At 42.7% G+C, this 24,661-nt stretch overlaps 1 protein-coding gene across 1 annotated transcript in view; it reads left to right on the top strand.

The window, feature by feature from the left end:
* Positions 1 to 626: 626 nt before the first annotated feature.
* The window catches only part of ppp1r37 (protein phosphatase 1, regulatory subunit 37), a 74,844-nt gene continuing 50,809 nt past the window's right edge, over positions 627 to 24,661 (top strand). The window contains exon 1 of the mRNA XM_083773494.1: positions 627 to 2,678. Within this exon, the coding sequence (XP_083629620.1) occupies positions 1,925 to 2,678 (754 nt within the window). The 5' untranslated portion in view covers positions 627 to 1,924. The remainder of the gene's footprint in view (positions 2,679 to 24,661) is intronic.

Genomic DNA, 24,661 nt, shown 5'->3' with positions numbered 1-24,661 from the left:
GAGTGGACGACCCAATTAAGCATTACACTTGTTTACAACAGGGTCCACATTGTTCAATTCATCAAAACATTTAGAGACATACAAATAGACATTTATATGTAGCTAAAGAACAGAACAGGAATTCATCATATAGGAAGCAAAAAGGGAAAAGATACATATACAGTGAGGGGAAATGGGGGGGAGGGGGGTAAGCTCAGCTACTACCCTGGGTAAATAAAGGAAAAACAAAAGGTAAGATGGGGTTCCGCGGCTGCAAATAGGGAATACCAGGAATAGGCTACGTGTATTAATTATTTTGGAGGTACTTTTGGTTTGATAATCACTGACTGTCTGATCTACAAGCTCACACTGAGCTTTGTTGCAGATCATGCAGCTGCTGAATTTGAACGTGTCCCTCTCTTATTGTTTTTATTTTTTTGTGTACGCCGCCGTGTGCGCTAACGTGGTGACGTGATGACGCTGGGACGGCTGGGAGCCTGGGACGTACGTATAGGGACAACAAACAGTTGTGTTGGACTGTGGCTACTGGCTAGCTACAGTAGCATAAGGTAACCAACTGAACCAAGGAAAAAAAAAAGGAAAAAAAACACACACACACACACACACACACACACACACACACACACACACACACACACACACACAGTACATACAGTACAGTACTACTTCTCCTCCTTCTCCTTCCAGGACTCTGACTGTCATAGAAAACGACACGCACGAATCGGGGCAGATTTGAAGCTTTATTTTTGTTTTATTTTATTTAGCCCCAAAAAAACAATAAGTGTCGTTTATCGAGGAGTGTACATGGTCTACTCTGTACTGTACGACGGTGTGACGTGTTGAGACACAGACCCATCCAGACAGTGAAACAAACATGCTCACTGCTCGGAGCATGACGCCTGTTTTTCCCCCCTGCTAGCCGAGGAGGAGGCTCCGGGCTCGGGATGCGAGCCGACGACAACAGCGACACTTGGAAAAGCCGTCGTTTCCCTTTCACAGCAGCAGGAGGATGGACGTTGAGGAGGGGGGTTAAAAGCCTTGTTTGTTTGTTATTCGAGCTTACATCATAAATCATATTAGTGTATTAATAATACTAGCCAGGCATGCAACATTACATCGCCTGGGCCCCGTGGTTGTCATTGTTGTTTATTATTGTAGATATCCAACTTTAGCAAAGCAATAAGCTAGCTGCTAGCTCGTTCAAGTTCACGCAAATGAAACGGTCTAGTAAGTCTTGGGCTAGCTGACTTTTTGTGCTGCTAGCGTAATGGAGGCGCCCTGAGGGATTTTGTTATTCATTTGAAAAACTGACCAGCCTACTTGTCTATATTAGAACACTGACGGTGCTTAATGTGTTTAAAGGATAAGCACATTTGCATTACATTATAGCTTCGCATTACACTTGTAGTTTTTTTTGCACACGTTTGACATCAAATTATATCAATACTATAGCTAGCCTGGCTGTCGGAGTTGAGCAAAGTTATATAATTTTGGCAAACAAAAGGATTACAGTATAATTGCAGCTGCTGATATCCACGTCTTATCATACTATACTTCGGAATGTTTTGAATTTCGTATAATTGCGGGGAATTCATTTCCCTTTTATTTACGTTGCGTTTGTCGATGATGTGATGGAATCGGGCACATTAACATCTTGTGTATGGGTTTTAGGGTAACCCTAACCCGCCATTGTCAAAGCAATTGTGATTACCCTATGTGATACAAGCAAACCATTTTTCAAATATAATAATATTGGCAATAACAGACCAGGGCAGTTGCACAACACAAAGTGCATTTTGATTTTGAAATAGCAATCAGCAGTCTACCATCAGTAGACGGGGCTTAAACACAAGTTTAGCATTCACTCTTATAAGCCAAAAAATAGCCAGCCTGACCGATACTGTTGAGTAATTGAGATGAAAACATGAATATCGAGGAGAAATCTTTAGATTTGTGCAATGTCAAGACAAAGAGCAACGTGGACGATGACGAACACAACACCACCAACAACAGCAGCAGCACAGAGGGGGTCACGTTCCGGATCACAGAACTGATGGACAGGGATGTGGGTAAGCTGAACATTGTTACCTCTGAGGTCCCTGACACACAACTCACTGAAAACCAACCAGGGGCAGGGGAAGACCAGCACCAGTCACACGATGCCCTGGGAATTGACGAGGTCAACGGAAATAAAAACACCAGTGTCCAGAATGCCCCTGCTGTGGCGAATCCCATCGAGGCTTCTGTTGAGCAGAACAAGGGTAATGCTGTTGTGGAACTTATCCAGGAAGATAAGGACACTGGACCTGCGAAGTTTGTCGAGGGAGAAGGAGACGATGGTGGGGACATGGACATAGGTGTGGACCTAAGTCTGGATGAGAGTGGCGTTTTGGAGGCTGAACCGGCAAGCCTCGGGCCCTCTCAGTCGGATAATACATCAGACCCTCAAAGTACCGAGACGGAGCACACAACCCAGGGTGTCTTAACGAATAGTAAGACAAATAGTCCTTCGGAACAGACCCAGGACAGCGTAACGACGGTCTCTGTCCAAGACCAGGCCCTACTGTCCCCCGCCGCGGAAGATGATGAACACAAACACGGTGGTAAGAGGGTGACGTTCCCCTCGGACGAGGACATCGTCTCTGGAGCGGTGGAACCAAAGGACCCCTGGAGACACGGTAATACTCTGTGTGTTTGTCCTGTCTGTATGTCTGTCCCAATATACGTACGTACTGTCCTGATTTGATTCATTTCTGCCCGTCTGAAATCTCAGAACCTCAATTTGAACTAAGGGACATTAACACTGTAACACATGCATTTAGCTCAAGTCCCATTAATTCCACAAACATGAAATCTAAGGGTATAAAATGGTTATTTCTTTAACGTGACCTGCTGTGTTCAGGGTGGCATGTATAGCCATTGGCAACATTCCGCTTGTGGAACGTCAACTCTTGACACCTGATCGGTGTGTTGATGAACCAGTGTTCCAGTGGAATGTTGTACTATATTGTGTCTCCTTAATTCCCCTCTGGCTTCAATGGCTTTCTGCAGACAAATCCGATTTGCTTCTCTCAAATATGATCATCTGCACGTCTCCGTTATTTGTAAGTGATCTGATCGGACTTGTGTATTCAGACTTTGTCAACCTGTCTGCATTGGCCTTTCTTTGTGGAGTTTGCATGTTCTCCTCGTGTCCCCTAGGGTAGTACTACTACTAGGTAGTAGGTACCCTCACAAAAAACATGCAGTAATCCTGGTCTCTAAACTGCCTCCCCCTGGCCAGCCGGGGCACCTGTTCCTTCCACGTGCTACGTCCGGCTGGGGAAACTCCCCCTTTCAGGTGAAAAGAATCAGCCTGGACTCCTCATGCATAGAAGGAAGCGTGTGTTCAGTCTGCTGCCCCCCCCAGGTTGGCAGAGTAAGCGTAGCGCCCAGGATTGCATTCGATAATTGACACTGGGTGAAAAAAATGGGTTGCAAAATCGTGGGATAAAAACAAACAAAAAACTATCTGCATTAGTTACTGTGGTAATAGCGTAACATAGGCATGAGTAATATTTCATTTATACTCTTATCGTATGACTGTAACTCGCCGAAAACAACAAGCCTACACTGTCTTACCTTACAGTATAAATAAGGCTTTCAGCATTCGAGGGTCCAGACTTCAAGAAAGACATTTCAAGCCATCCAGGAATATGGCTCAAATCTGAATTGTAAACATCAGGTTCCATCAGTTGTTTTGATTTCAATCTGGATAATAGGCTCAGAATCCAGTCTGAACCAACCAAGTGACAGCAGAGTAGGACTGTTATTGAACGAAGGCCAAGAAAGAACCAGGGAACAGAGATATGTATACTTGAAACCTAACTAGAATCTGCTTTGACCCCAAGCAGTGCTTTTTGCCATGATGGCAAAAGTGACAAAAGTCGGCTTCCCGCTGGATGTTGTAAGAGGTAATGTAATAATAACATAAATTGGTCTGTGTTTTGTGCTGGAAGGCAAGGGCTCAAGGGAGCCTGTGTATAAAAGGAAAGACAACAGGTTGCGGATTGGCAGCGGATTTCTTTTTGTTTGTTTGTTGTTGTAGCTATATAGGCCCAGGCCTGTGCTCTGTACAGTACACGTGTACACAGTAGGTGTGTGTGTGTATGTACAGTAAGTACAGTACGTGCATATCCCGTCACTCCTCAAGTTGCTTCGTTTTAGGGTACAGTTTGTTCATTGAAAATCATCCGGTAAGGAGGCGGCTTATGTTGGATATGGCAAAGCCTTTTCTTTTTGTATAAGCTACCTTAGCCAAATGTTTGTATGCTTGTGAGTGTTGTTTTCGGGAACCGTGTCGTGGGACGATTACATTTAACATTTTAAATCTATTAGGCTATTCAAAAGTGAGTTGTAGTCTACATATGAGGGTTTTCATTGTAGTAAGTTTCTTCATTCCTCTCCTCTGTTCTTTTTTGCATATTCTTTCAATGTGATCTTCCTTGTAATCTTGCTGGCTGTATATTTCCGGGTGTACAAAAGCACAAATATAGCCGGCCACTTCAAAGCAAAAGCCTTTGTTAAGGCATGGGTGTCTTAACACCGAAAAGAGCAGATCTACAAGCTTGGCAACAGTCACTCACTTACTAGTACACATTGTACTGCAATGCGTTTGCAGAGCTTGTAGATCTGCTAATTTTGTTGTATAACACGGGCGTGAAACTAACCATAAATCAGGCAAAGGTCACTGATGCATCATGCAGGGTGGGGGATGTTGGTGAACAAGGTTCACTCACAGTCTCACACACGAGCAACAATGTTCATGCCTTGATTTCTACCTCAGGATGTGAATCTAGCTCATTTTGTGATCACTTGTCTGTAGCAATTAGCAAATACGAAACATTCCTGGGATGAGTCTAGTGGAGACAAATAATTGGCTATTAGACCTCATAATTCAATTTGGATTTGTCCATTGGCTATAATCTTCAAAGAGTCCACATTAAAAAACATTTAATTATTCATAAATAACACATCTTATTCATCCATCTTTACACAACTACACGCGCGCAAATGTTTAGCATTACCTCACGATGTTTATCTCGCCAGAAGAAACGTTAATATTTCAATCGCGATGCGGTGAAAAATCACAAATCAGATCCGAACATCGGATGTGTGGTCAAAACCACGTACAGCGCTCGTAGTTTCGGAGAAAACAGCAAGGGGGAAATCCTATTTTAAATGGGACTCTATGGGGTGCGCGTGCGTGCATGTTTCCTGGTGCATTCAAATGTCTTTACCCTTAAGAGCCTTGGCCTTGGGTCTTCACTCTTCACTAGCTGCTTTTGGTGAAAATGCTTGAACCGAGTGATGTTGGCCTGAAGTGTTATTCCTCTCCTTCTATCCCAGTCTATAGACCCTTGAGAAAGAAATGTCCGATTGTGATTCATTGTATTAATAGTAATACTTTATTGATGTAAACGGCACATGGTACACTCAAGACATTAAGGCTAAATACTTAATAGGATAGGATAAACACACATTTTTAATTGCTGACATGTAAAATCCTGTGTGGTTTGCTTTGTTTTGTGATTGCCCCCTCTCAGGAATCCCTGAAAAAAGAAAATCGAATCATGTGTGGATCTCGGGATCCACATGGAAACGGTGAATATCCAGAACAAATACATGCCGACATTCAGTGACCGTGTCTTTCCAGGTTAGCCGTACATACTGAAGAGTACAGACTAACCTGAAATAGAAGAATATATGTTGTTGATCATTTGATTAGAACAGTAGCTTGATATTATCCAGCTTATTTACGTCTCATAGTTACAACTGATAATGTCCATGGATAATAGAGTTAGACAGAGAGGGAGAGATGGCATCTGGTCAATCAATGATTTAAGGCATTGTAGGCACAGATATGTCTCTCTGATAACATAAAAAGAAATCCTTTTCAGCCTGGGGAATAGGCGGACAATGATATCAACTAGTAGATAGACCTAAGACAGATACCATAGAAATTTGATAACATTGATCCAGATTGATGACTTGCTTTCTTGAGCACGATATTTTAGTATTGTGTGTGTGTGTGTGTGTGTGTGTGTGTGTGTGTGTGTGTGTGTGTGTGTGTGTGTGTGTGTGTGTGTGTGTGTGTGTGTGTGTGTGTGTGTGTGTGTGTGTGTGTGTGTGTGTGTGTGTGTGTGTGTGTGTGTGTGTGTGTGTGTGTGTGTGTGTGTGTGTGTGTGTGTGTGTGTGTGTGTGCGTGCTCCCGATGTGCAGGTCAGTGCCTTGCATGGTTTCCTCCAGGCATCGGTGTGTGTGAATGTAATGCACAATCTCTGTAAAGCACCTTGGATAAAGGCGCTATTAAATGCAATACAGTAGGGAGAGAGAGACAGAGAGAAAGACTTACAATGTTGAAGTGAACACTTTAAGTCACCTTTTTACGCTTTTAATATTTTACTATTACTGTGGAAACTCTACCTATCATCAAGCACAATGTCTCCTTTAGAGGCCTTTGTCATCTAAGTCAGGAGCAACATTGAAATTGGATCGTTCTATCGTGAGGAGGATGTGAAAGTCTCACAAGTCTTCCAGTGCATGCTCTGAATTCCACTCTGATACTGCTAGTGCCAGCCTCCATAAAACAACACATTTCTATTAACATTTCATATCCGTCTTCGTCAGCCTCATAATACAACGATAGGATTCAGGTACAGGTAGAGATTGCCAAAGCCGGCTTCTATTATAACAAGGGAACTACTAGTACTAATGTCATGGAATCAATCTAGCGTTTCCCCATGATCCTATACTCAGGAAAGGTTGTCTAAAAATAAATATAACAGCCTTTGTAATCTCTGCGGAGCGGGAATTATTCTAAATGGCAAACTAAAGCTCCCAAGTTATGTCATACAAACATCCCACATCTTTATTTTTGCTCTCAGCTGCACCCTCTCTCTCTCTCTCTCTCTCTCTCTCTCTCTCTTGCTTTCTATTGGCACTCGTCCTTTCCCTTTCCTTCAGGCCTGGGCAAACCTGTTACCTCATATCCTGAGATTGCTGAACTTCCTAAAAATGCCACTTTGCTTCCTTGCCTTGCCTCCCTCCTTCTGTTCCTGTTTCACTCTTCCTCCCTCCTCCTCCTCTACCTCCCTCCTCCCTCAAGTGCACAGTTCAGTTTGTGGTCGTCACAGTCCAGGCCCACATGAGCAGCGCTTTACTATCCACACACACACCATCATCATTGCATCATACAGCAAGCATGCACCAGCCAGGTCATCTATTGTCATAGAGCTATCTGTGTGTTTTAGCCCACCACTGACACGACTGATATTTGTAGACTGCTGTACGCACACACACGCGCTCGCGCAGTTGTCGTGACAGTACTGGACTGAGATGCTGCAGTAATGATATAGCACTTAATGACAAATAAGACCCTCTTGATGTCAAGCCACAAGCCACCTGCAGTGAATGATTGAGGGGGCTCTGTCCGGTTAAATCTTCAATCTGTTGTCATTTTGTTTTAAAACCATATCAATGTGGGGTATATCTTGGAGAGTTAAACTCAAGATGGAAAGATGCTTTTTGGATAACATTACCAGGCATTCATTTAGCTGATTACATTAATCACACATTAAAGGTGAATGTTTTGACAGTATTTGTTTTGCACAGCTTTGCGTAAGGAAGGCTAAAGCTCAAATCTAATTGTAATGTGGAACATTATTTGACTCTTGGACAGCAACAGGCGTTTACTCTGTGGCCAACAGGCAGTCAGGCTGTTTGCTAGCCTACGTGCAGTACAGTCTCGTGTCAACAGACCCAAGGCCCACTTGGCAGCGAGTCTTTAGTGGTTCACTGACCCATGAGATGTTGTGTGATGTGGCTGGCGGACCAGTGTACGACCCGAAAGGCCAAACTCGGTGCAGAGCATGTCTACACACAGTGCTTCAATATCCTACAGGTGCGTGCGTGCGTGCGCGCGCGCCCTCAGTGTCAGAGCCTGTGTCTGTGCACATTTAGCTCTGTCCTCTGTGTGTCATGATGACGCCGCTGCATTTCTGACTGTCCATCTGAACGCTCCAGTAATGTGAGTATGTGACCTTTGGACCGTGGCCCACAGAGGAGGGAGTCACCTTGGTCCAGTGACACCCCACAGAGGAGGTAGTCACCTTGGCCAGTGACACCCCACAGAGGAGGGAGTCACCTTGGTCAGTGACACCCCACAGAAGAGGTAGTCACCTTGGTCAGTGACACCCCACAGAGGAGGTAGTCACCTTGGTCAGTGACACCCACAGAGGAGGGAGTCACCTTGGTCAGTGACACCCCACAGAGGAGGGAGTCACCTTGGTCAGTGACACACACAGAGGAGGGAGTCACCTTGGTCAGTGACACCCACAGAGGAGGGAGTCACCTTGGTCAGTGACGCCCCACAGAGGAGGTAGTCACCTTGGTCAGTGACACCCCACAGAGGAGGTAGTCACCTTGGTCCAGTAGTTTTGGAGTGTTTACTCGCTCGCTGTGTGTGTCTTTCTCCTGTCCTGGTTTACACCTGTAAGCCTGTGATGTGACAATGAAGCATCTGTTGTGTTTAACATCTTGGCTTGCGCTGACTGTTCCACTTTCATACTCATTTTGTTTTTCTCATTCAATTTTTATTTGTTTTCTGATCAAGCAAAAACACAGTACAATCATTTTAAAGCATACAACATTGAACTTAAAACACGCACTGGGAATGAAGCTACTACTCCCTCTCAAAATACAACATTTTTGATAATTCTTTAGAGTGTATTAACTACTGATTTAGAAGGCATTTGTAATTGTAAAGTGAAGAGAGGAGAGTCCGCACACAGGTTTGTTCCAAGGTGTTTGCTTTTTATTCAAAACACCATAAGTAATACACAACGTTTCGGCCGTGAACGGCCTTCATCAGGTGATAATCGGCAGTATACTGTATGTGACTGTATGTGACATTTTTTTAATATTTTTTATATATTTGAGATTTTGCATTTTTTAGTTTGTTTTTAAGATTTAAGATTTAAAAAGCTTTTGGTACCAAAAGTAGTTTAGAGTTTGGGCAATCTGCTCCAAAATAGTATTAGTCAGTCAGAACAATATCAAAGGGAACAGGTAAGAGACACATGAAGGCTAACATTCAAGATCAATGGTTCTCTGGACATTGGCCAGTAAAGCCATCAAGATTAATTTAATTTAATTTAAAGTGGACGAACCCAGATAAAAGACAAATACCGAGAAGTATACTTCACAAGACCAAAATAAGTATAAATATCAAAAAGAATAGAATAAAGAGTCGGCATGTAGTTCAGTTCACACAGGGGAATCTAATTGTTTAGTCCTTGCTCACTATTTACAGGAAGGCAGATAACTCATAGTCCTCATTTAGTCCATGGGGTTGTAGTGTGCGGAGGGTGTAGGTCCAATTATATGCCTCCCTTCTTAGGAGGAGATTATGGATATCACCACCTCTCCGGGGTAGCTGCACCCTCTCTATGCCCACATATCGGAGCGATGCCACGGCATGGCCCATTTTATTAAAGTGTTGGGCTACTGGGCTTTTGGGATTGGTGTTTCTGATGTTGGATCTATGTTCACTAATACGTGTTTTTAGGGCTCTACTGGTTTGTCCCACGTATGAGAGGCCACACGGGCACGTCAACATGTATATAACGTTTGTAGTTAAGCACGTGATAGTTCCTCTGATTTTGATGGCCTTGCCTGTGTGTGGATGGTTGAACGTGTCACATCTGGTGGTGAAGTTACACTGTGTACAGGATCCACATTTGAAATTGCCTGTAGGGACATTTTTGTCCAGGAAGGTACAATTTGTAATTGTAAAATCAGCCTCTGGTCTTAATGGTTATGGTTATGGCCGGAGTGAGTATTACAACTGTCTCACTCCACTCAAAGAAAGCTCGATCACGCCATCACGGATCACATGACAAAGACGAACCTGGGTTCTTATCGCGGGTCTGAATTGCTTTGTGATAAAGTTAACAGTTAACACTTTATCCTCCTTTGATTTTCTCCTCTCTGCTTTGTGATAAAGTTAACAGTTAACACTGTATCCTCCAGTGATTTTTCTCCTCTCTGCTTTTAGTTGAATGTTTACATCTGTCACATACAGACTTCCTTGTCCCCGGGCCGCTCTTATCAGCCGTGACAATGTTAGTGGCCAGCATTATATTCTCTTCACAAACGGTCCCTTATTTACAAATGGAACATAGCCACAATAGCCAGTGATTTCACCCTCTCTCTCTTCTTGTCTCTCAGTTACTGGCTGCTGTTGACCCATCAGCTCTGTTTGCCATGATTTAATTATGAAAACGGAAAAAAAGAAGAAAGGTTTGGTTGATGATTGAGAACCAAATTGACTCTCACTGGGTTTGTTTGTTGTGTTGGCACACATCCAGCCTCGCTGGCCGGCACACATTGGACAAAGCGGGCAGACTAACGTTGACGTAGAGAAATGCATTTTCATACTTCATTCTACTATTCCATTCTGTATACGTTGCCATATACAATAGATAGTGAACATAGCTGATCATCTATAATCAAACCATGTACTAGTGGCTACTAGCTGCTGCACAATTAATAACAAAATTATTCGCGATCTAGATTCAGACACCTATGAAATCTCTTGTGAAGAATGGTGCAGCACTAGTTGGCTGTCCAATTCATTTTAGTGACTCTTATGTTTTTAAGTGGTGCAACCACTTCTACATCCAGCTTACAATGTCCGTGTGCCTGTTTGTGTGTGTGTGTGTGTACCCATGTCCGTGTGCCTGTTTGTGTGTGTGTGTGTGTGTACCCATGAGCATGAGTGGTGTTTTTCTACAAGAGAGAGAATAAGAGAGGTTTAAGCCAAGCTTTGATGTTGTCTGTTCAAAGCCACAGTAGTTGGCTCCAGGTGCCACATTTTGAATGTAGTATTGTTGTTCAGCAACTACAGGCTTTTTCATAGAAAATAATGAGAATTCACGTTGTAACAAGAATCGTGCAGCACTGCACTACCAAATACTGTACATACCTACCTGCTACTACATCTGATTATTTCACCCGTTTGACTTTTTCTTTTCATTCCGGCTCACTTTCTCCTGTCCTGGTTTACACCTGTAAGCCTGTGATGTAAGCCTGTGATGTGACAATGAAGCATCTGTTGTGTTTAGCATCTTGGCTTGCGCTGACGGTTCCACTTTTCATACCCGTTTTGTTTTCTCATTACATTTTTATTTGTTTTCTGATCAAGCAAAAACACAGTACAATCATTTTAAAGCATACAACATTGAACTTAAAACACGCACGCACGCACAGTTGCACACACAGACACCCCCCCCCCCCCCCCCCCATCCTATTCACAGAATAATCAACCCACAACACATCCATTACATCACCGGGTCAGTGAGTCTTTCATGTCTGACATTAGGTCTGTCCACATTGAAATTGTGCCCTCTTGGGCCTGATTAATCCTTGCCGATGACAGTTCCAGATAGGCGATGTCCAGAAAGCCTCGCAGCCAATGTGTTTTGGAAAACGTCTCGTGGGGGATTCCAGCGTTGGCCTATGATCTTTTTGGCTGCCGTAAAGCCCAGCCAACCAGAGCTTGCGTGTCTTTGCCGTAAGATGTAACATAGAATCATCGGATGTACAAAATATATCATTTCATGTTGATATACTGTAGCTCTATTCAACTCTTCCCCACCCCATCCCCACCCCCTTTCTGCTGGCAACTCAATGTAAACAATGTGTTCTCAGTCAGTAGGACTACTTTGACGACGACGTGCAATCCAAAACCGTCTGGTCTGACTGGTAGTTGTGTTTATGTGTGCATGATTGATGGTTGAGGTTGGTTAAGGTTCAAGGTTGTGCTTTATTGTTACATCTTGTGTACAGCACAGGTACATGAGAGTAAAACTTATTTTAGTTTGGCTTCCTTACAGACAATGCAGCAGCATATAGATGGCATAACATTCAAACAACAACAAACACAGTTGTATCGGTGTCCGATCTTTAGCGTCATTCTCAATGTAAGATTTATCGTGATCCACTATCGAGATAATTTATCTCCCAGCCTTATGTCTCCATCGGGGTGAATTCATCTGAAGGGCATACTTCTGGTAATGATATTCTCTTAATGAGTGCAGGCTGTTTTGTGGTGTTGATGGGAAACGCTGATCTATACAGAGATAGAGAGATTCTAATGGCAATTTCCTCAGAATTTGTCTAGGTTGGTGCACACTGCTGTCTGTTAATTATTGACCAGCAAGCTGCTAGCTTGCTCCAAATGATCCCTCTGTGTTTGCATAATCACATTCCTCTCTGGCTGTGGATTTAATGGTTCCAACTTCCAAGCACTGTCTATAGAGGGTATGCGCGTGACATCATCGTACCTGGAAGTTATGCGGGAACGCCCACTGAGTGTCAAAAAACTACTTTCTGGCCTTGACAGCCCATTCATCCAAACAGAAAAGTCCTGTCTTAAACAATGTTAAACTCACCAACATTGCAGCTGTACGAAAAGCTTGAATTATCCTTTCTATCTGCAAAGTTTTTGTTTCATAGAAATCCACCATAGAAACGTTATGAGCTACTTTCTGTCAAGAAATGCCCTGCATTTGATTATTTTTCTCTAAGTGTCAGAGTTTGGAAGTGCTTGTTTTCAATGACACAACATTTTGCTGCCTCCTGCATTATGTGAAAACATGGTGCTTCCAAACAGGTGCTTCCACACTCATCATGCTGCTCAAATCAATGTCTTGCCACTCAGTCTAGATGACGTGTCCTGATGGGAAAATCATGCATGTGCATACTCTCTACTCTTCAGCATTCTTCTCGCTATATCTCGATATAGAACAGTGCATGAGACTATTCTTAAAGAGACTTAAGTTCAACCAGGTGTTTCTATAAACAGGTTGGGCCATCTCTTTGGAAAACTCCCTTCACTGTGTCTGTCTGTCTGTCTAGTGTCTAATCACTGGCCCTCTTCATTAATCTGGAGCTTTTCATTGAAGGATCCACAGGCAGTGAGAAGGAAGAAGTATAGAGCGACGGAGTCGTGACATCACTTGCTCATCCCCTGGTTCACGGTAGTAATTTATCTATGGAGAATAACATGGGGTCATCTTAACATCATCTCACACAAGCATTGTGGTCCAAGAAGAAACAAAGTGTCTCGTCGAAATTGTCAGGGAGGTGGCTCTGTGTCGTTTACGACCGTCAGTCACTCATATTTGATACCGTCTGTTTCTAGCGAATATTTTTTTTTTTAATTTTTAAGATATTTTTTTTGCGGCTTACGCCTTTATTGATTTTTTAAGGGATAGAAAGTAGGCTGACAGGAAACGGGAGAGAGATGGGGGGATGACATGCGGTAAAGGCCGTGTCGGGTCCGGGAGTCGAACCCGCGGCACACCGCGACTGGATCACCAGTCCGGTGCCCAGACCGTTACGCTACGGCCTGGGCCTCTAGCGAATATTTAACTAATTCTGCAGCAGTAACATTAGCGTTTTCTCTCAGTCAGTTGATTCTTCATATCCATATGAGTGAAACGGCCGGGATGACATGGTCATTTTTCAAATGTGAGGCGATCTAAAATCCCCCCTATGGGGATTACAATGCAAATATAAAGTGCATGAACCCGTGGACTTAGAGCCCTCTACCGATATTGACGTCAGACTCATGCTCATGCCGTCTGCCTGGCATGGATCTTACCCTCTGCCTCTGCCTGGCCTAGACCTTAACCATCTGTTCTTTTCCCACTAACTGGGTAAGAAGTCAAACTCCAGTGTGTTTTTTTTTTAATTAACAGTCTGAACAATTCAGTATGGAAACATTGTATTCTTGTATTGATCATTTTATTTTTGTGTGCTGCACACAGTGCCCAAATCCCAAAATAGCTCAGAATCATACAGTGTTCTGTCTTTTCTCCCAGGGTTGACAAATGAAATTTGCCACAACAAAAAGCTCCTTTAACGAAACATATCTCAAGTCTTTCATAATCATTTAACTCAAGGAAATCACCACAAATAGTTATTTGTTGGTCAAATGTCTTCTCTTATATCGTCATCATATTATTTAGGGCAATAAAAAAAGAGGTTCCTGAGCGTATTTTGTGCACAGAGAGATCTCTTGTCTTTTGCTCAAATCATACGTCACATAAGGTTCTGCAGTGTACACTGTCCTTTATGAGATAATATGCTTTTAATTTAGGTGTTATTATATCATAATATATCACTACACCATCTCATGAACACCACATTGTAACTTAAACTTGTTAAAAAAAATCACACCACCCGACACCCGTGTGAACTGAGTGGTGCAACTCCCCCCCCCCCCCCCCCCCCCGCCCTCTCTCTCTCTCATTAGCAGGCAACAGTGCAGCACACTCTCATTATCTCTCTGTTTCTGGCACAACAGCGCCCCTACTGGTACTAATAGTCATACTGGTGCTAATTAACGTCACACGGACACATAGGTGAACACACAGGTGACACGGACATTGCTGTTCCTTGGAGTGGTCACTCAAAAATCAATACAATACAATCTAAATCTAAATTAATTTCTCCAGGGGTGACGGAAATCTAAAATCACCAGATACTTTTTGATATGTAGGAAAATGGGTCTCCCTCTCTGTCTCAGCTGTGTGTAGTTTGTCTAATTCCAGAGATTTCAGACAGTGTTGAAAAGTCAGCCAGCTGTTTTATGTGTTGTTACTCAACTGATGTTATGTTGCCGTCAATCTCCCAAAGCACAGCAGTGTGAAATGGCAGAGATGCGGACCAGGGACTATAGGAGACAGGCTATTTTAGACATTGGCACTTAGATGCTAAGTAGGACTTGGCTACAGTCCTTCTATACAGACCAGCCCCCCCCCCCCCCCCCCCCCCCCCCCCACACACACACACACACACACACCACACAGTCCACAACCCCATCCCTGGAGAGTTGTCTGAATGTGGTCTCCTGCTCATGACAAGGGAGGTCCTTGTCATTCCATACATTCAGTGGTCGTTCTGTGTTCCAGACAACTTGTACCATACCACCACACCCTTTTATCCCATTGCCCTGTTCTAGTGCACTGATTGACCCCCATTTGAAAAATACATGCCAAGGACCCCCATAAGACATGTATTAGGCTACGGTCCACTATTTAATGGCATTTCTATCTCTGGTACCCCAATGTATTATTGTAATGTAAAATTAATGTTAATTTCTTTTACTCAGTGTGTACAAATTTGTACACTCAGAGTTACAGACCCATAAGGGCCCATTTGGTTCCTAACTATCATTTAGCTGGGGACCCCCTGGTACTCCCTCAATGACCCCTGGGCGTCCCGGGACCCCACTTTGGGAACCACTGATCTAATGGGTCGGATCCAGGACTCTACTCTAATGCTTGCCAGTGGCAAGTGCATTTTCGGGCCAGCTATCAGGCGTTGACAGAACGAGAGGGGAGGGGACCGGGCAACCTGAACGAAAACTCCATCTGCCCCAAAGTTTTATTTTACCTTTACTTAGTGTCAACGCCTGCAACTACAGTATATGAATGCAAAACAGAAATACCTACCGGTATACAGAACACCCAGAATGGTACAACCCGTTTTTCACCTAACCGTGATTTACGGCTGTCTCCGTAGCCTACTCATCAGGACCATGCGTCCAGTGAGAGAGACTTAGAAATTCGAACTGTGCCTTAGACCCATCGTAATGACCAAGTTGTACAACAACAAGCAGGCTAATGTTATGCTAGCACCTGCATGGTTCCCCGGCTGGACGTAGCGCGTGGAAGGAACATGTTATTCCGACCAGTCCCTTCATCAGGCACCCCGGCTGGCCAGGTAGTTTAGAGATCAGGATTACTGCATGTTTTCATGTGGGTACCTTCCTTGGGGACAGGGGGGGGGGGGGGGAGAACATGCAAACTCCACACAGAAAGGCCCTTTCGCCAACCCCACCTCGGGTATGGGCACTGACGACACGGAGGAGAGAACACGCCCACAGTGTGTCCAGCGGGAATCGAACCCAGGACCTTCTAGCTGTGAGGCGACAGCACACAGCGTGCCCCTCCTTGTGTCTCACATTCTCAGATCCTACAGTGAGTAGAACGTAAGTGGGTCAGGCTGCTCTTGAGCCCATTTTTAGGAACACAGTGAACTTTTCCTCCAACGCTCCTCTCCTTGGCTGCGTGCGGTAAACTGTCTGAAATGACCGACTGCCATGATTGTACAAAATGTGGAGTCTGGAGCAGCCATGTGAGGCAGTCATTTTGTTTTTTTTGCACGATGAAGATCTAGGCAACATTCTCTCAACACCTGACCCGTGGTGTGACAGAGGTTTACACGCAAAGGCTAGAATGGCTTCAGGCACTGCGGGACACTGCAAGTACTGTTTTGTGTTTTCTTTTTCTTTTTTACTGTGTGTTTACAGGTCATGTTGAGCATCATAAGCAAAGGGGGACAAACTGAGAGGGAAGGCATGTTGATGGGAGTGATCAGTCAAATGCTTGAACCTAAGGTTATGTTGGTCCTGCCATCATGATGATGATGATGATAGTCCCAGTCCCACCCTCACCCCCAGACTAGCTCTTACAGTGCAAAGCACCTCTCCCAGTCTGTTTTCACAGGGGATCACTGTGATGGTAGGTCTTGGATTACTTACTGTCCCAAGTCCACCTCACACCAACCTGTGGGATTAGACGTAGTATAATAAGCTGCACCTTAGTGTCCCTGTGTGCTTGTCGGCGCATACGTCTGTGTGCCTGACGATCATTTCTCATACAACAAGCCTTCATTTGTTCAGATCAGTGACTCACCGGGCAGCCTCTTTGAGAGGAGACAGGATGGGGTGTGTGGGTGGCTTTGTATTGTCCCTAGTTTTGCTGCATCATAGACGAGCGTTAAGAGCAGCGGCCTCATCTGGCTCTGCCTGCGCTCAAAGTTTTCATTGTCAAACCTTGACCCAGCTATGGTGCTTTTATTAGTGCCTCAGGTTGTCTTTTTCTTTCTTCCTCGTCCTCAGTAAAGACACTTTAATAACTATTACCCCCCCTGTGCCTGCATATGTCTCGTCAACGAATGTGCCTGGACTTGTAGCCCGTGAAGGTGTTTCCACTTTGATCCACTGTTTAATGTTATCGTAGTAGAGGGATACTCCCTTTTAAGACGGTTTGTCTCTCCTGAAGCTACCAAACCAGCCAAACAGTTGATCAACATTCAAACCTTGGCATGTGTCCATGATGTATGAATGTATTTTCCATGTTCTCTTCCTCATTTCTCACCATTATTACTCACGTACGTGTAGGTGTGTATCTGTCTGTCTGTCTGGGGGACTGCAGTGCCCATGAGTCCGACACCCGGTTAGTCCGACCTACGTGACCAGGGGCCTATTTCACGAAACTTGGATTAACTAATCCAGGATTTAGGCCAAAGCCAGGCTTTTTAAATCCTGATCTTTACAGCCTGGTTTATTCCGTTCCACTAAAGCCAAGCGAGGCTCAGAATTGGTGGATTTGGCGAGCCGGGATCAGCAAGCCTGGCTTAATAGACAGTCTGGCTTTTTGTCTCTAGACCCCTTATGTGGATCACAGATTTACAGATCCTTCTTCTTCATGCGGTATTATGGCAGTTTGCATCCTTAATAGTTGCATTACAGCCCCCTTCTGTATATCTCATTATCTTTACTAATCTATTCAAGACTTACTGATACAAGGACTTAAGCTTCTAAAATAAATACTGCTGCTGTAATTAAAGAGAGAACATACTCTCAATAGTGGATAGACTGAATGATTAACTACCCCAAAAATATAGTTTACATTTTACCACTACTATTAACTTAAAACAGAATTCTTAATATTGTAAGCATAATGATATTGTCGCATTGTGATATTTGGCCATAACTCCCTCCTCTGAGGGAGCTACCTTTGGGGAAGGGGGTTGTTGTCCAGACAGGTCCGGGTCATGGGTTCATGTAGCATGCCAAAGTTTGTGCTATTGCCATTGAGAATGCATTGGGCGTTTAAGTTAAATAACTCAGAAACAACAAAACATTTCAAAGTAAAAAGTTCCAGCATGTGTCTCCACAGTAAGCTGAATTTTACAAAGTGTGAATGGAGTTTCTAGGTGAAAGTGATTTTTTTAAGTGCCACTATCTGCCTATAAATGTCTCAAATTTGAAAGCACTATATTTCTAAAACGATGAAACATTTCAAAGATTCCTTTTCAGGCACACATAGGATGAACCTAAATAGGGTTGAATGGGGTTTCTAGGTGTAAGTATGTAGGACTAGTAGTGGGTGAAACGTTACAATGGTAATATGTTGTAAAACAATGAGTAATGGTAATATTTAGTGGTTTTCACTTTTACAATTTTTTTTAATAATAATATAATATAATATAATAATTCTTCTTAACCGTGCACTTGCACGACAGCAAACCTATTCATGGGGAACATTCACCAAAAGCAGCTGATCTACAAGCTCACAAGCTGTCATGATGTTGTGCAGCCTATATATTTTGGTTATTTGATTTTATATAGTGCTTAAATGAGTCCTTTAATGCAGACCGATACAAATAAGGCAACATAAACCCATAATAATTGAATACATCTGGAAAACATCATTGGTTTGTGATCAGTTTGACTGCTTAATGAACAGTAAAGACATCAGGATTAGGTTAAACCAGGCTGTTAGCCTGGTCCGGAGCAGGCTAAGTCCAAAGCATTAGTTTCCATGGTAATTTATGTAGCATCACTTTCATGAAACCGAATCAAGCCTCAACATATCCAGGTTAACAGGTTAAATTAATCTGGCAAGATCAACCAGCTTTCATGAAACCGGTTAAGCACTGATCCAGGATATATTAAGCCAGGATATGTGTTAAAGCCCGGCTTAATCTCTAATCCAAGTTTCGTGAAATAGGCCCCAGTTAAGTCTGAGGTTAGGGTTAGCGACCTACGTGGCCGGTTAAGACTGAGGTCCATGCACACACAGTCTGTGTGTGTGTGTGTGTGTGTGTGTGTGTGTGAATCCTTTGTATAGCTATCCTTGTAATCCAATGGGAACAGTTCCCACGGTAGATTGATCAGTGCAGGTAGAGGGCACTACACACAGGTTGCATTATTTTAATGCCTAATTTATACTCCCATCACACAACTGTCTTGATCTTGTCCGCTAGCAACAACATTGTGTGATGGCTTATATTTTGAGGTTAAGTTTCCTACTTTTACATTTTCCTTGACTCTCTCTCCTATTTTTGGTTAAATACTATCATACAATAGATGGTGAAAATAGCAGATCATCTGTACCCGCGATTTTGACACGTATGAGAGATGTTCTTATTCTTAAATACCTGCCAAGCCAATGTCAACACTACAACCGACAGCTGTGCGTGAGGTGCGATGTATAATGGTTTGGAAGAGAATGGCCTAGCTGAGAGTGTACAAAATACAACCAAATGGACCCATAACAGTCCATTTGTACAGTCTCAGAGTTTATTGTTATAAAAGGGTCCTTTGGTTCCATTTGTAGTAGGCTAAGGCTACAGTCTACTAGTTACAGTCACCTGCAGGACAGATCCTGTTGTTGTTTCCACAGACACACATAAATACAGATAGACGGATATTTACATTTCATAGCACAATTCTAGAGATATATTTTTCTTTATTCCTGTACACAGGTTTAATGTTTGTTTTATAAACGCCATTGACAATGAAGGGAACATTTTTGTCATCATGTGCCTCATTACGTCATATTGTCTCTTTATTGTTAATGGCGTTTAATGTTTGTGTTTGCACCGTTTGTTTTACATCACCATTACATCCCCTAATCAACGACTTAGACTTTAATATATTAGCGCCCCTCACTTCACACGGGTGTGATTTGTTTTTACCCTTAAGTTGTGTGGTACCTGATCACCTGGTATTTCCAAAAATAGGTGGTTGTGCTACAGTAGTTAGTATCGCAAGTAAACATCAAACTACGTCATAGAATCTCTCGCCTGTGGTTCTGCCCCTCTTCGCACCCATTGGTTGCTGTTCCTCTCTCTCCATCCACTACCATTGAAATAACAGGTTTTTCAGTTGCTTCGTATTGATATTCTGTGCATTCCAATCTTATTTTAAACTTGGTGTCAGTAAAAAGGAACATCACAGGTGCAGCATGGTGACTGGGCATATCATGTTTGTTTTTAGTTTTTTTCCAAAAATGATGTTTTAGCTATTTCAACATAAACTAGGCGGAACCACACCAATATATATATATATATATTGGTGTGGTTGTTGTGTCATGTGTTTATGAGGTGACAGTACTTCATTAGACCTCTTGGTGTTGTTGTTATGTCATGTGTTTATGAGGTGACAGTACTTCATTAGACCTCTTGCTGTGGTTGTTATGTGGCAAGGTCACGTGCACGCATCCGCCTGGGGGACGGCAGTCTGCTGGGCAAGCGCAGGGGCTTTGGCATGGGAGGGGTCAGATCAACAGATGGAATGAATTCTGTACTGGCCATATATGGAGCGTGTCTTGAGTGTACAGGGTTTGATGAGGTCAGATCAACATAATGGAATGTCAGAACAGGTCAGCTCCATATATGGAGATCTAAGGGTGGCAGTGGGGGCAGTGTCTTTGAGTGTACAGGGTTTAATTTGCTGTCATTTCATAATATATCCACTTAATACTTTTGTATTAAGTGGTTCTGATTCATGGAGCTTTGAAAATCCTGTTTGGAACCGAGGTAGATGGTGGTCAGACTGTTACGTCCCATAGCTGGAAGTGACGGGGCGTTGCCATAGCAACCGGACCAATGCCAAAAGCTGCCGTGGGGCTCAACCATTACATACACGGAGTATACCGAGGAGTGGGTGCGAACATGCACGTAGCTGGCTGATAACGTCCCATAGCTGGGTGGCACGAGTATATTTGTATAAGTTAAGTACATTTTAGTGTGCACCAAAGGACTTTATAATTTGGTGCACTGATCCATTTTTGTCTTGTCATTATATAGCCGTCCAGAGCCTTGAAGTTTGACGTCGCTAGATGGCGCTATTTCTTGGGTTCGTGTATTTCTATTGTAATCCCCATATAGGGCGATGTTAGATCGCCTCATATAATTACTATGTTTTAAAAAGAAACAAATCATCCCGGCTTTTCTGTCAGGTGGGTTGGCTGTACGTCGTTCATATTTGATACGGCCTGTTTCTGGAGAAAATCTAATTAATTCTGCCAGCAAGAGTCTTAAAACTACACTGCCTGAAATCAATGCCGCTCCTAAAATACGTCACGCCCCGCTGTCGTGTCAATACATTCCTGAGATTCAGCAGGCCTGGCATATAAGGCCTCATTCACACCTAAGACACATGCAAGACACACGTGTGTCCTGTGCATGGCTGTCTTCTGCCCTCCTGCCCCCCCCCCATGCAACAAGGTTGTGTCATGAAACCATGTGACTCCCATTGGAAATGCATTGAGGCAGCCATAACACACAGAAGACACAGAACACAAGTGTGTCTTAGGTGTGAATGAGGCCTAATGTAACAGAACAATAAATATCCATAACAAACCTCCCATTCCCCCCCATTCTGTTTAGCCTAGAACTGGAGGTCTGAAATCTCAGTGACATCACAAAGATGTACTTCATAATGTTACTGATTTGTTTCAGACCTCCAGTTCTAGGCAACACAGAATGGGGGGGACTTTTTATTATTTACACACAACAACTCTAAGGTATAATGTATTAATCCCCTTTAATAATAAACATGGCAGTTTCTGTTTTTGACATTGTCATTTTTGAGCGGTGGGCACACGTCTCCATCATGTAGCTTTGTGTGTCCCTACTGTATGTCTGCCTGTTTAGGGTACGACCAACAGGTGAGAATGTTATTTGTTGACGAAAGTGTCAATACATTTAGTCTTACTTTTAGTCGTCGTAGCTTTTTTTTTCATTTAGTTTCCATTTCGTTTTTGTCAGTGAAAAAAGGTAGTCTACTAACATTTTTCGTCTTAGTTTTAGTCGACGAAAACAACACTGGAAGAGAGGGGAGAATCACTTAATATTTGATCTTCTGGCTGTCGGTGTAGTCACCATGAAACTCAAACTCTAGTGTGAAATCTGACAAATGCATAATACCATATATGTAAGATGTTTATATCGAGGTCAGACAACTAACTGGTCTTGTCAGGGGCCAGCATGCGCGATAAATTATATCGTGTTTCGGTAAAGTAGTTAAGTAAAAAAATGTGTGAACTGAGTGGTGCAACTCCCCTCTCCCCCCTCTCCTCTCTCTCATTATCAGGCAACAGTGCAGCACTAATACTATCTCTCTCTGGCACAACAGCGCCCTTACTGGTACCCTATAGTCATATACTGGTGGTCATGACCACATAGGCAGACACGGACATTGCTGTTCCTTGGAGTGGTTGCACCACTCAAAAATCAGACCCGTCTGAAGTGAGTTGTACTGTACTGTACTGTACTGCAGGGGTAGGCAACCTTTTTTACATGAAGTGCCATGATTGGTTCATCCTGTTGAATTGAGAGATCTGATCTATTCAAACATAACGAATAATCAATGCAAAGTTCACTTTGGGCCAATCATTTCTCAGTTAGTAACAGTGTGGAGAGCGGCTGAAAAATTGCGCAAGATTGATTTGAAATGGAATTCGTTTTCCCCAGTGTTCAACAATGATGGTTTGCTTTTGGACAATCGTCCTATTCGTTTTCCCAGATGGAGTTCCAAGGGGATTCATACTTTGGGTGATTTATTTGATGTTAATGGTTTACGTTCTTTCCAGAATTTATGTGATATTTTTAACTTGCCTGGTAACAATTTTTTTTTCCTATTTACAATTGAGAACTGCCATGAGGACATATGGGGTGCCATGGCAGACCCCCCTTGCAATGCACCCTTTGCATAGACTTATCTGTGATGTTAGGTCAAGAGGTTTTGTTTCCGTATTGTATGATTATTTATTAGAATCTAGTTATGGGACCTTGCTTGTCGATACTGTATGGAGGAATGACATACCAAATCTAGATCCAGATTGGAGCTGGGATACAGTGTGGTCTAATGTTGTCCTGTCTTCTAGGAATCCTGATCATCAACAAATTCATTTAAATTTTGTTCATAGGACATACTTAACCCCCCGTAGATGGTGTGCTATGCGGATTTTAAATAATCACAACTGCACGTTCTGCACTTCAAACACCATAGGTACATTCTTTCATATGGTGTGGGAGTGTCCGAGTGTCCTCACATTTTGGAATTTGGTTGCTACTAACCTTTCGACTATTCTACAAGTTAACATCACACCCTCCCCATCTCTATTCTTATTGAATGATGTATCCCAGTTGCCATTAAATAACACCCGTATTCGTGTCTTCTTTGCTGGCGTAACGGCCGCAAAGAAGATGGTTGCTTCGCACTGGAAACATTGTCATTTCGCCAATGGGCTTTGACCTTCCTAGATATCATTTATCTAGAGATGTCTACAGCAAGATTGCATGGTGCAAAAGAGGAAAACATTGAGATTTGGTCTGGTATTGCAGATTTGGTTAAAGGGACACTTCACCCTTTTTGCAAAAAAATATATGTTAATGACGTTTAGAAGCTTTAGATCACTTTCCTGGGGGTATTTATGTGTGTAATATGTGGTTTTAGATATTTTAGATTGTAGCAGTGAGCCTGTTGTCTCTGATGTCATGGATTCTGGTCTCACTACCTTCCTGGACTACAATTCCCATAATTCTTTGGTGCACTGCTCCTCCTTGTGGATAGGGGGAGAGCTGTCTTACTGAGACAACATGTAGTCCAGGAAGGAAGTGAGCCCAGTGTCCATGACATCAGAGACAACAGGCTCACTGCTACAATCTAAAATATCTAAAACCACATATTACACACATAAATACCCCCAGGAAAGTGTTCTAAAGCTTCTAAACGTCATTAACATATATTTTTTTGCAAAAAGGGTGAAGTGTCCCTTTAAGGGCATGGTTTAATCATTATTATTATTATTATCATTATTTATTTATTTTTTGTTTCCATTGCACAGTAGTAGGAGTAATGACATTTTGTGGCATCTTTGGTCTCTGGGGGGGGGGGGGGGGAGGAGGGGTGGGTGGGATTGTTTGTTTTTGTGTTCCTTGCTTTTGCTGTTATGTGTTGTTTTATGTGTTTTGTTTTCTTTAAGTCATTCATGTTGTTAACGTGTCTTATTGTGATTTTTGTCTTAAAATAAAAAACATTTGATAACAAAAAAATGAAGTGCCATGATATTTTTCCTTGATACTCAGAGTGCCATAGTAATACATTCCCTTAGTCAATAGTACATTTCCACGGTTTCCACATATTTTATTGTCCATTTTGTGTTTCTATATGTCATGCATATTTCCACATTAGAACAGTTGTAAACTGAGGGCAATATGTCCACCTTAGAACAGTTATAGACTCATTGTTTCACATCATGACAGAACAGACTCTTTTTGTTTTAAATAAAATAAATTAAAACAAAACTCAGTGCAATATTTTCAGAACAGTCTCTTGCTCTCCTTTTTAACTAAAATAAAATAAACATGAGTCATAGATCAGTGCAATATTTTCAGAACAGTCTCTTTCTCTCCTTTAACTAAAATAAAATAAACATGAGTCATAGATCAGTGCAATATTTTCAGAACA

This window comes from Protomyctophum parallelum, assembly GCF_964188405.1.
Source record: "Protomyctophum parallelum genome assembly, chromosome: 9".
Lineage (NCBI taxonomy): Eukaryota > Metazoa > Chordata > Actinopteri > Myctophiformes > Myctophidae > Protomyctophum > Protomyctophum parallelum.
The sequence above is the reverse complement of the archived record's forward strand: the minus strand, read 5'-3'. Positions and strand labels throughout refer to the sequence as shown.